Source organism: Balearica regulorum, chromosome 3, assembly GCF_011004875.1.
Source record: "Balearica regulorum gibbericeps isolate bBalReg1 chromosome 3, bBalReg1.pri, whole genome shotgun sequence".
NCBI classification, from domain to species: Eukaryota; Metazoa; Chordata; class Aves; order Gruiformes; family Gruidae; genus Balearica; species Balearica regulorum.
The window spans coordinates 86,665,513-86,679,117 of NC_046186.1; the positions used below are offsets into that span (position 1 = coordinate 86,665,513).

Here is a 13,605-nt window from a genome sequence, read left to right on the forward strand (position 1 = left end):
CTACAAAAATAAGACAACAGACTTACCTGAAGCCCCCGTCTCATGCATTTTTTCTTCATGCTTGCTATCTGGCTTACAACCACTTTTTTCATCAGCTTCATCATCACCCCACCAGGCTGGCTGTCCATACAAAGGTGTCCCACGAGGCATGGCAGAAAGATCTATAAAATCAGCCCAAAGCAGAGGAGATTACTCTTCTGTTTAGTTGTGATATTTAGGTTAAAATAACATGAAGAGAGAGTCATTTGCTTAGATCATTTCTCCTGCAAGCTAAAGTGAATTGGTCGCATGCATTTGCCAAAATACAAAGCAAACTTGGAGGCTGGATAACTGATCTGGGTTCTAAATATAAAAGCTTACTAATGACCTGATCAAAACTTCTGGCACAAATGTTTATGCAAAGGCAGCTGACATCTCTTATTGTTACCCTGATATATTTGTAAACATTATTTTCTGCTTTCAGTTTAAAGTCATCAGCATAGCAGTACATTCCTAAAAGCTATCTGCTGCTATTTCTGTGAGAAGATTCTCACTTTTACCCACATTGACCTTTCAATGAAATCTGAACTCACTGCATGAAAAACTGATCAAATTTTGCAATGTTGTCAAGGTTCCAAATTGCTGACAGCTACTACAGAGTGCTGAAGGTTACCTTGTGTAAAACATTACACAACCACATTTAAATATTTTTTAAAAGTAATAGTTGAATTACAGTACAATTAAAAATGCTATTTCTTATATAGGATGTATACACATGATTAAACACACTTAAACATAAAGATTAAGTAAGAAAAAACATACTGATATAATTAAGATCTCTACCTTGATGATAAATTGACTGGATTAGTTTTGACCTGATCTCTTAGGAGAATACTTCACCCTACTGAGATTTAGCTATTCTAGTATCACCCAGATGTTCTGAAGATACTTTAAACAGTCTTTATACACAGTTCTTCTGCAAGCCCTGCACTGAAGTTAAGACACCCACAGCAAAGCCACCATGGCACATTACATGAATATGAAAGATGATGTGGAAACAAGACCGAAGCTACAATTTCTACAAATTTTTAAAGCACAATAGAACACTTAGGTTCTATCCTGATGCATCTAACAATGCAAACAAACAAACAAAACCTCCACTAGTTTAAAAAGAAATAAAGAGTGCACTTGACAATGTAAAAAATACAAACTGTTACTGAACAAATATTTTCAGTTAAACTGCAAAAAATAGCAACTTTCCTGCCACAAATGCTGAAAACTTGTGATTTTGGGAAATAAAAAAATCTGATAAATGCTGATTAAATGTCCCTTTATGAGTTTTCTTAACATGGGGATATTACAATAAAAAAGCAGAAATTCAATTCTGAAAGTTATTAATTAATTACACTTAAAGTATGTTTGAAATTTCACATACATGGAGGTTTTACTATCTATATAATTACCCAAGCATCCAAGCAAAGCAAATAAATATCCTTTCAAAGTGTGTGTGCTTCTGCAGCAAAAATGAACCTTACCCATTGATTTCTCCTCAGATTTCAGTGCTTCTGTAGTTTTGTGGTGCACTTCAGCTGGGGAGTCTGTTACCTTGGACTCTGAGCTTTTGGAGCTGGTTTGCTTCGACCCTTCTGCCTCTGAAGATTTTTGGGATAACTGGAGTTGGCTTGTGAATTTTTCATGCTACATGACATTAAATGGAGAAAAAAACACCCTCAAAGCGTGAAAAAAAAACCCCCTATGTTACCAATAACTACGTAATGACAGAACATCATCTAGGAACTGCATGTCGTTACCTTAAGTGCTTCTTCAGGGACTCTCATCTCTCCCCTGACGACAGTAAAAAGATTAGTATGTAGGAAATGATAAGGAAAATAGCGGAAAGATTTCTCAATTCACAAATGGAATTTACAGAACAGCAACAGTTCTACAGTCTATTCTGCCATTGGAATGGTGACACTTGTTCTAAAAATATGTCACTGTTAGGACTAGCAGGTACAATCATACTCATCAAAGCAAATGCACAATACAATTATTTATTATTTGTACACAGAATATTGAGTAGATGCCTTAATACTGTAATAATACAAGTTCTTTCTTTTTCCTTTTGGTAGTTTGCTGAGTAATTTTCTCTACTTGTATACAATCTCATACGATACAAATCTTTGTGTATTTACCTCCAAGAAAAGTAATGTTTCTTAGCAACACAGAAGTTACGCATTAGGTTTTAAATAGTAATTTCTCTAATACAGGCATTTTTGTAGTAATAAGAGAAATAATTATTTTCAAAGTTGCTTCTCAAATAGTATGAGAACTCTTTATTTAACACAATCATACTTTTACAGCAAGAAAAGTGTGTCAGGGCATTGTGCATTTTTATGACAAGGATATCATATCCAAATCTCAATTTATCTTCCAACTTCAGAGTGATGTATGTTTGTTCTGGAATCCTCACATCATTCACAAATGTCTACAAAAATAAATGAGGACAGAAGGAGATACTGTTAAATTCTAAGATAATAAAAGAACAAATCACTTAACTAATTTTATAAGAAAGTTTTCAGCACTGCAAATTTTCTACTGGCCATTCACCAGGGAATTAAGCTATAAGCTCAAATTCCCCCTGCTTCACAAAATATCTCAAAAGAAAGGTTAAACACCAGTTGCTAACCAGGCTGCTGATACCACACTAGCCTTGAAGTTTCTTAGAAGTTTAGCAGTATTTACCGAATTATTGATTAATGTTCCCTCAACTTAGCACCTCCACTCATTATTTTTCTTGTAGGTTGCTTTTTCAAACCCAATTAGCCGTCAGAATTGATTTATCATCACATTTGTACAGCATTTAACATTGAATATGAGAGTTCTGAGGTAGCTTATCATCTCTAAACATTGTCAAAGGACTTACAGGAAAAATGGACCAAGTTAGTGCATCCAAGTAACTCCACATAGCAGTGATAAAGAATTCAATATATTCCGACTCTTGAAAAAGTAGGTGTAACAACATTTGTAAGCAGAAATAACATTATTATACCCGCTAGCAGCAAAGCAGAGCAAATTGCATAGGCTTGACAATACCTTTTGAAAATTCAGTCACTGTACAATCAGTTATCCTCTCCCGTTGGACACATAGTTGGAGAAATCAGACAAGCTTTCAGAGATTTGGAGAAATATTTATGTACCTGAAAGTTTGCCCAATTTCACTAGCCATATCAGCTGGTGAAATATCAGTACAGATTACCAATAACTCTGATTTCAAGGTCCAGATTAAACCTAACAGCGAAAAGTAACAAGGAATTTGCAAAAACATGCTGGTATAAATTTCCAGATAACACCTGAGATACATACAGTGATGTTCTAGTTTTGGCTGGGATAGTTAATTTTCTTTCCGGTAGCTGGTGTAGTGCTGTGTTTTGGATTTAGAATGAGGATAACATTGATAACACATTGATGTTTTTAGTTGTTGCTAGGTAGTTGTAGTGCTTACCCTAAGTCAAGGATTTTTCAGCTTCTCATGCCCTGCCAGGTGCACCAGAAGCTGGGAGAGGACAGCCAGGACAGCTGGCCCAGACTGGCCAAAGGAATATTCCCTACCATATAATGTCATGCTCCGGACATAAGTGTGGAGGCTAGCCGGGAAGCAGGATCGCTGCTCAGAAACAGATCAGGCACCAGTTTTTTTCTACATGTGGTGAGCAATTGCATTTATGCACCACTTGCTCTATATATATGGTTGTTATTCTCTTCCTTTGTTATCCTATTAAACTGTCTTTATCTCAGCCCATTAGGGTTTTTTTTTCCCCATTCTCTTCCTCATCCCCTTGAGGGGAAGGGGTGAGCGAGCAGCTGTGAGTAACTGTGCTCAGTTAGTTGCTGGGGTTAAACCACAACAAATGACCAATTACAGAATCAGCAAGGAGGAAGAACAATACATGTTCAAGTCAAAATGGACCTCAGAGATATAATTTGGAAGAGCTGGAAAACAATTTCATCTCTGGGGGGAAAAAATTTAACATACATAAGGCTAGAAGTTAGATTATTCAAGCCCTGAAGAAAATTCTAGAAAGTCACCTACATAAAATTCTAAAACAGACATGAACCCTTGTATGTAAAGTAAAGTAAGAACCAGGGCAGGAGGCAAAAGTGTATTCATTTATTGGAACTGATCTGCATCTTCAGAAGGTAGGCTGTCAGCTTCAAGCAAACTGCCCATGTTACTAACATCAACAATTTGCATGTGGTCACTTCAGATACCAGAAACCAAGCATGCTAACAGGCTAAGGCAGGACTGAGCATCAGGAACTGAGAGTGTTCTTCTCACAACTTGCCCTTTTGCCATTGGAGGGAATCATTAAACCTTCAGGTACAGACTTCTCCCAGAACCTGCCACCTCCCACCTGACAGCTCTCAAATTGACCCTCCTGCTTATCCCAAGTCGTACACTGCTCTTAAAACTCTCCTTATTAGGCTGCATCTCTAACTGGGAAAGTGAACTGTTTCTTAAAACTGAATTTGTTACCTTCAGAGAAAGCTCTATATTGTGTCACTATCTTCTGAATTCACTGACAGAGAAATATAAAAGGGTGAAGACATGTTTTGCCTAGCAGAATAGAATATTAAGCTCTCTATTAAAAAAACTGGAGATCAGGCTACAAAGAAAAAAAAAAAACAGTAAATGTAACTCTGCATAATATTTAAGACACTTTCAGAGTTAAAGATCCTTGAAGAATCTTTCTACAGTATGAGCTGACAAAAACCTTCTGCACAGCATCTTGCCTTAAACTACTCCTCAAGACTCAATTCAAATCTGCTTTAAGAAGCTAGAATTTACACTCTTAAGTTCCTCTCTCCTACATTCTCCCCTGGCTTTCTTGAAATCCTCCCTCTCCTTTTACCTGAGAAGACTGTAACATTTGGACTTACAAGAATGTACCATCTTCCTTGTAAAAAATGTGAATAATCAGCTATATGTGAAAAGTCTCTTGTTCCTTGGTGTTACTTTCTTCATCTGCTTTTAAAATCCAAAATGAAGCTTTAATTTAGGGCAAATTCAAGGCAAATTAAACATTTATGGATTAGCTGTTATGAGACTGTTGCATTATTTTATGAATTATTTATCAGTTGTATATTTTCCCATGCCTTAAAAAACTTACAGCTTCTTGCTCATTTTTACTTTATATAACAGCTACATTTTCATACTAGAGATAGATTAAATATCCAGGGCGCCTTTCTGAAACACATTTATTACTGGTTTGTGCCAGTTTTGGGGACTCAGAATATCACAACCCCACAGGATCACCCTACTTCAAGCTTAAGAGTTCTACAAAAACATGTACATGTTTCTAAGGAATACAGCAGCTGAACTATGCCAATTTTTAAGCACTTTGAAGCTAGGGACACACACACACAAATTTTGAATAATTAAGCCAAGAATCTGAATCTTTGAATGCTTGTGTTGCTCATCTGAATCTAATATTAGATGAAGTCTGGAAAGACAGAAACGATGTCCTTTCCCCAAAACAGTAAAGGGATCTTCTGTTTTCTTTTCTTTTTCTAAATGAATATAATGTTTCTTTCATTATTATAAAAATTGCTTACCTACTTCATAGAAAATTTGCATAAGAAATAAGAATTAAAGGTACAACTATTTACTGATTTGTAAGCACGAAACTTTGAGTGATGTTTAATGCATATTTACTCCACTTTAACATTATGACAGTCCAGAACAAAAAACCCATGAAGACTATCCTCAAGGCATCTTGAATTTCAGTGAATCACTGAAATTTAGGATGCTTTGTGGACACATATGTATATATGTACATATGCATTTTTCCTCCACAGTCAGAGTTCTGAAATGCACGTGCATGTAGTATATTCAACCCAGAGAACTCTAAAGGCAGTGTGTGCAGTCCACAGACATCCTCATGATCGAACTGATGGCATACAACCACCAAGTTGCTTTGCCACTGGAGTTTTAAAATCCCACCACAGGCTTTGGGATGCAAGACAAAGCTAGCTTGAAAAAGCTAGTTACTGTGTAAATAAGAAATTATTTTCCTTCTTTAAATCATTCTATACACATTTTTATATATTCATATGATTTCCAAAGCTTTATTCTTCAAATAGCGAGAGTCAGCTCTCTCTAAGCCTTCACAAAGTTTGCTGACCATTTTGCAATCCAGTCCTAAAACATCACTGTGAAAGGACTTCATTATCCTCTAAATAACCCTGAGAAGAATGTTATTCAACAGGGCCATGGATGTTTGATAAATTTTCTAGTATGTTTTTGAGGTCACATGTCGAAGGAGAAAATACAGTTGAATTCTGTTGATACTGGTGAAAGAATAGATTCTATCTTAGCAACTGTACACATTTTCTTCAGAAAAAATTCCTTAGTCTTTTTTTGTGTGAAATGAGATAAGGAGGAACAACCAGGAGTCATCATGATGGATTATTTGAAATAAAACTTTACATCATGTAAATCTGACTAAAATTTACTTTTGCTTTATTTTCAAATCTAGATGTATGAAGTCCAGGATGAAGACCGCTAACTTTTTCACTGAACTGAGTGTGGATCAACCATACAGATAAGAATATTCAGGCATTAGGTGCAATTATGGTTCATCTCCTGAAAGTATTTGGGACTCATAAAATTCAAAAGAAAAGCCCTATGTATTGGTAGTAGCCATCTCCCCTTAAACTCTGAATTATCTTGAGTGGTTGAAGTGCATTACACCAGGAATGGAACAGTCCCGTATACTAAGTAAAGTATACATCTGTTCTCCAAAGAAATGGGACTAACTGGGGAGATTCAAGATAAATGTTTGCTCTTGATGAAGCAAGCAAAGTAAGAATGGGTAGAAGCTGATGAAGCACTACAAGAGGAACTTGGCTGTCAGGGAGGTGGTATTCTCAGTGGAAATAGTAGCTAGACTAAAAGAATTATTGCCTAGTTAGTTAGTAGTTCACTGCACGGTACAGAGACATTGCATATATTGTTCTCCACACAATTAACTACGGTGTTACAAATTACGTGTTTCCTCTTTCAACTTGAAACCAGGTAGGTAGAGGTATGTAAGAAAAGCACAGTCAAAAAGAGATCATAAGGGAAGCACTATGAAGACAAAGAGCAAGGACTGAACTCCTAAAACTTAATGTTCCCTGTCCCAAAACTGTGGGAAGAAAGAGTTCCTTTGATGTCTCTGGGTAAACAGCTATAGAGCAACTGACAACTCAAACCTGAGAATGAATGAGATCAAGCGAAGCAAATAACTAAAAGCTCTTTATCAGAGGCAAAGAAAGGTGCTGAATGAAGGCCTTTGAACATATATTTTTATTAAAATTCAAGTTTTGTGACAAGGCAACGAAAATCTGAAGGTATGCCTATTGACTGCAGAAGTAACATAGAATTAGGGAATAAAATCAAATGGCTCAGCAAAAAATTACTATGCGCTGAATTAATTTTTATTCACTGCCTTGAAACAGTGCATTGACTCTCAAAATATAGAGGTATATCAAATATTTAAGGAGCAAAGTTCTTATTCTTCTACAACTGTTCAAAGAATAAAACTCTTCAGGTTACATTGGTTTCATATGGAGTTGAGACTCTGACTTTTTGGAACGCTAAGTTAGTTACCCTGAAATACAGAAAAGTTAATAGAGAGAGACTAACAGAGTTTTTATTTTGAAATGCACTTCAAGATCAAACACCAAAACCTAAATCAATGCTAAAGGCAGTAACTTGAGATCTCTTCTTCATCTTCTATTTTTTTAAACATTTGACAAAGCTATTCACTACCTGTAACTTTCTCAATATTAATTCAAACAAGCAATCACAGATGAAGTTATGGTTTTACTCTGTACACATTCATGACACAGCCAAACATATAAAGTTACATAAAATAACAACCATAACTATAAACAGCTCAAAGTAATATCTAAAGGGCTACAAAAATATGACAGTTACTGGGTTAATAATTTATTGTAATATTCAAAACATTTATAAAAGGTGAAGCTTACCTAGAATGTTATATATGCTATTCCTAGAGAAGTCTTAAAACATGAAATGTCATATGAAACTTTATTTTGTTCATAATTTTGCATTTTTCCTGTATTAGTTTCTAATAACACTTAAACATTATTCATAGACATTTTGACAAAAAGGATACTGAAAAACTAAATGCAAATATAGAATTAAATTGGTTTACATACAACATGGCTATTGCAGAACATACTTTTTTTCCATATATGAAGCACAGTTTAACATTCCTTTCTGTATGAAAAAAGGAGAAAAAAGGAATAGCATATGCAATAAAAAAATTATTTCTTAACCAGATATTTTAGAGATTGAAATTTTTTTTAATCAATATAATCAGGATTTTTTTCCCTACATTTCTGAAATACAGAACAGTAACATATTCCTTCTTATCCTTTTGAATTTTTTCCTACTGATAAGGCCCTCTTATAAATGGAATTCACTGCAGCCCTTTAAATAATGTGCAGTGGAAAAACCCCACAAAAACTACATTTTCCTTTTGAATGTTCCTCCATTTCCAATCCTGCATTAAGAAGATATCAATGTACACTTGTTAAGTCATACTCTCCTTGCTCAAAAAAACCCCAACGCAAACACACAAAAGACTATGGGGAGCTATCCGTATCAGATGTTAACTTACGCCATTCAAGCTGCCCAAATCCTTCACCAAATGTTCATCCGTTGAGGCATCATAGTTAAGTACAGCATGTTGCTTGTCCACGCTTCGTGACTATAATATATAGAAAAAATTACATAAAATAAGGTATTTCAAAAACAGATGAAGACAGTGTTAATGGCTATTTCAATAAAGCAGTATGATTATTTTCTTTCTACATAGCACATTTATTCAAATTACATACAAAAATTAGTCCCGTGCATGAAAAAACTCCATCTCTAACCATACTGAATTCTGGCCCTAGGTGCCCCATAGGAGAATCCTAAAATTAATTCAGGAGAATTATTTTCTTTATGTTTCCCCAAATGTAATTATAAGTCAGATTTAGCCATATCTCATCTGAAGATTTTTTTTTCAGTTCACCATTGATGTTTAATCTAACATCACCTTTATTTCTCTCTCTCTCTCTCTCCTGAACTGCATGCATCTTTCAAAACATGAGTATGATTCTGTGGTATTGCTGTTCTCTCTGAAACACGCCTCTGCTGTCATGCATTAGTAAATCTGCCATTATGTTGCCTGGGATACTTACAAATTATACAAGCATTGAAATTGTTTCTCCTTGATCTCAATTTCCTAAACAAATTAGCTATAGCCTCTTCATTAAATGTCTGAGCGGCTCCTGAATTACTATTCCCATCAGTTTTGACTCTCTTTCTTTTATCAGTCCTTCCTTAAGCACTTCAGCATTTCTTTAATTAATTATTTCACATCCAAATGTCAACCCATAAATCAAGAACAATCCCTGTTACTATTTCCTCTGAGAACATCACCTCCCTAACAGCTAAGCTCCTCTTTCAGTACTTGCCCATGGCCAAGTGCTTGCAGCCTGAGGTGCTGATTTAAGCAAGGAAAAGGTGGGGTTGGATGTATGCTTCCTTCATGCATGCACGTGGTCAGCACGATGACATCTAGAAGAGTTCCCAACTGGATGGAGCCCACAGCTCATACTGCCCAGCTGGGCATGCTTGATCTGTCTGTTTACTGGTAATTCTGCTAGTGCAGTGTCCTGACATGATTGCATAGCAGCAAATTTCTTCCAACACTGTTCTTCCAGTTTCAGGTTTGCATCTTCTATCCTTGCTATTCAACTCATTGCTCAGGACTATATAGCACTGAGAATGGTAAATTTCTGCCTGAGACTTCTGTGCTTATTTCTGTACCAGCACCTGCAGTCTGCCAGTTCTAGGAGTCCCAGGTTACCAGTGCATTAGCCAGTTCAAGGCATCAGAACACACGATCTTGATTTTTAAGGAAATGCTTTCTCTTCTCAGAATCCCATGTTTATCATCTCATTCCTTCTTGACTTCTCGAGACTTGCTAATATTATTTTCCTTCCTTCTTTTCAATTTACTTCCTTATTCTTCCTTTCCATGCCATCTTTTGCCTACTTCACTTTCTCCTCAAAGAAGTGAAATCAGTCCTCTTGTTTATAGTTAACTATGTTACTTTTAGACTTTTCATTTGAGCCAATTTCCTCTGCAGTCTTGAGGGGTGTAGAAGGGGGGACCAGGACATAAAGGGGGAGCGGACAATTAAGGAAGAGACGGACAAATGAACAACAAGGTCCATGCCAATCTAAGCTGCACTAGTATACTACATCAGTTAAGTGTTCTTAATGGTAAATGAAGATATACCAGTATAGTTCATTTTCTAACTTAGTAACCTTTCTTCAAGTGAAACAAGCTATCACGGTAATATCAAATTCACTGGTGTGGGTGTTCTGCTGAGCCTATAATGCCAAGCAGAGATTACGCTTTTCCACACTCAAGTGATGCAGCAATGCAAGCACAAGAAATACCCTATCTTTACTTAGGTTATGGGGAAAATTTCTGAATTTCTTTCAATTATGTTATTCAAATACATATTGTATTAGGAATCAATATTTTATTATCTTTATGTGCTACTTCCTATTAAAAATATGTTAAAATGGACAGGACATAAAAAGATCTTTAAAGCTTCATGATATTTTGTCATATCTTCTGAAATGGTAAGAATGATTACTTAAGGCTGGGGCTTTTAGAGAAACTTGATATTCTGCAGAACATTAAGGTTCTCCTCAGGCTCAGATTACTTGCATATAATTGGACATATTTTTATTCATTGCGCACTATCTTTACAGGTGCAAATGCTGTTTTTCCTTCTGATTTGTTATTGCAGCCTTCCATTCAAATTTAAGTACTATCAAAATTACTTTTTATAAGATTCGGGTGCTCTGGCTGGCAGCTAAGCCCCACACAGCTGCTCACTCACTGCCCCCTGCCCCAGTGGGATAAGGACGAGAACAGGAAGAACAAAGGCAAGAAAACTCATGGGTAGAGTTAAAGATAGCTTAAGCAGCAAAGGAAAGAGGAAGAAGAAAGAAGAAATAAAACAAATCAAGGGATGCAAAGACAACACTCACCACCTCCCACAAGCAGACCAATGCCCAGCAAGTCTTTTGAGCTTCCCCAAAGCCCCCTCCCTCAGTTTTTATTGCTGAGCATGACATCATATGGGATGGAATATCCCTTTGGTCAGTTTGGGTTAGCTGTCCTGGTTGTGTTCCCTCTCAGCTTCTTGTGCATCCCCAGTATAGTCATGTGTGTGTAGAAGGAGCAGAACAAGAAAGAGAGAATGCCTTGAAACTGCACGCACCGTTCAGCAACAGCTAACATACTGGTGTGTTATCAACAGTGTTTTGGTCACAAACGCAAAACAAAGTATCATAAGGGCTTCTATCAAGAAAATTAACTGCATCCCAGCCAGACCCAGTACAAAGATTTATATATGACTGAAGAACTAACAAAAATCGCACAATTACTGTGTTAACAGCTGTGTGAATATAAAGAGGGAAAACTCCATCCTCAGTTAAAATAAATTTGTGACTACCATTATTTTAGACAGACTCTTCAATCCAATTCAGACTACTAAGAAAGTGTTCAGAATACAGAAAGTAAGAGTATTCTTTGGAAATAATTTTGATATTATGAATAATGTGAATAATGTAGAATTTTTCACCTTGAAGATTATTCCCCCATCAAAATTCAAAAAGTTTTCTTAACATACTGGTGACAGAAGGGGAAAGTGTGGTATTTATCCACAAGCAGGGTAATGCATTGGAGCAGCTAGATAAATACAAAGACTGCACACTATGTTTAAGCATATTTACAAAACAGCCCTGTTAAAGCAAATCTGTATTCCCAGACATGAACAAAACCTCTGTTAGAAGAGCAGTGGTTAGGTATCAAGCATGCAACTGAGTTGAAATGCTTTTTAATAAGGCTTTTATAACATGTTTTCTGTCAAGAGATTATGAATAAAAGCATTAAATTCTGCTTTCTTTATCATGCATTGTCCACATGCTTTGCAGTAAGAGAACAACCAAGTTGTCAAAAGTGGAAAGGAAGGTCCTACACAAAGAGCTACACATACAGAACAAGAACACATTATTAGCTTCTCTTTTGGTGCGTTCCTCCCCCTTCAGCAGTATGTGGTGTTACAGTCATGCTGGCATGTAGACCTAACATAACAGCAGGCTAAAGAGAATATTCTTGAAAATCACCAGGCCCCTTGATTCTTTTTACTACCTCTGAGGTCAATATTCAACAAATAACATTTGTAAATGACTGGAATCTATTCACAATATTAATCAAAGAGGCAGTTACTTTTGAAGGTGATGATGACTGAAGCTTTGTAACAGAAAATAATAACTCAGCTTCTCTCTAAGGACTAATCAACCACTGACAGGAGATGGCATAGGGGAGAAAGAAGCAAGAAAAGGCTCCCTTATTCAGAGACAAGAATCCATTACAACAAGCTAGTGGTAAAATTAAAGCATTTTTTGCTTATAATCTTCTGGAGAGGAACCAATGGGGTGGGTTTTTGGTTGCTTTTGGTGTTGAGTTTTTTTTGTGTTTGTTTTCTTTGTTTAGTTGTTTGGTTTTTTTTTTTTAATACTTCCCTCATAAATCACTAGGACATCATACTACCTGTCTTTAAAGAGAAATTATGAGTATTTTCAACTACGGTCTAACAGGACAAAGCATTTCCATCACCAGTAAAATCTTTAGATGCCTCCTGAGGTTGAGAGCCAAATGTAGTTTATTAGACATATTACATTCTGAGTAATACACATGAAAATAGGTTTCTAGGCATTTCATTTGAAAGCGAGATTCTAATTTGGCTGTTAATGGCTGCATATACAACTACTGGGAACAAAAAATCCAAAAGAAAATATTTTATTGAATGGCATGAAGGGTTGAGAATATTAGTTTTGAAGTACAATCTTCTTAAGAGTTCTACAGTAATCAAAGACAAGAAATCAAGAAGAAACTCCCCAAATATTACCACTAACCATTCAAAAATATATATACTAGAAAGATTCAAAAATATATATACTATATATATATTATATAGCTCAGAGGACTACAGCTTTGATAGGGTTAAGTGCATGCAATATGGCTACATAACAATACAGTTACACACCTCTAAGAGTTCCACATAGTGAACCTGAAAGTTGAGGAAGCTACTGAAGTATCAAACTATTTTGACTAAGACTTGTATTTTTACAGTTCCACCGAAACCATTACTGAGACTGAGTCATTCAACTTCCTTAGAGATAGAGGAATACTCTTCTCTACTAATTTAATTTGCCTTTGTACAACAAGATCAGGTCATGGGGATAGAGTTACATCAAGTCATGTGACTAAATTAGATTACAAGTTGCAGAAAAAGAAAGCTCTTTTCAAAAGCATCCATATTGCAAAATTTATTTCATCTATTCTTGCATTCTGTATGTGATTTATATGAAGAAAATGTGATCCTCTGTACTTCAACAGTAACTGTGTGCTTGATGGCAGTATATTGGAACTAACTTTTTCTATGAACACAAAAGATTAATCAAAATCACTCCCCCCAC

General features: G+C 35.9%; 1 protein-coding gene across 9 annotated transcripts in view; it reads right to left on the bottom strand.

The window, feature by feature from the left end:
* CEP170 (centrosomal protein 170) overlaps nucleotides 1-13,605 on the bottom strand; it is a 98,463-nt gene that overhangs the window by 61,636 nt on the left and 23,222 nt on the right. For 8 of the 9 annotated variants that reach the window (XM_075748806.1, XM_075748805.1, XM_075748800.1 and 5 more), the window contains exons 3-7: nucleotides 8,670-8,759; nucleotides 2,383-2,464; nucleotides 1,791-1,846; nucleotides 1,515-1,677; nucleotides 27-161 (exon numbers count right to left, since the gene is read on the bottom strand). In XM_075748806.1, coding sequence (XP_075604921.1) covers nucleotides 27-161; nucleotides 1,515-1,677; nucleotides 1,791-1,846; nucleotides 2,383-2,464; nucleotides 8,670-8,759 — 526 coding nt within the window. Of the gene's footprint in view, nucleotides 1-26; nucleotides 162-1,514; nucleotides 1,678-1,790; nucleotides 1,850-2,382; nucleotides 2,465-8,669; nucleotides 8,760-13,605 lie in introns of all 9 variants that reach the window. The other variant, XM_075748802.1, reaches the window with a different exon arrangement.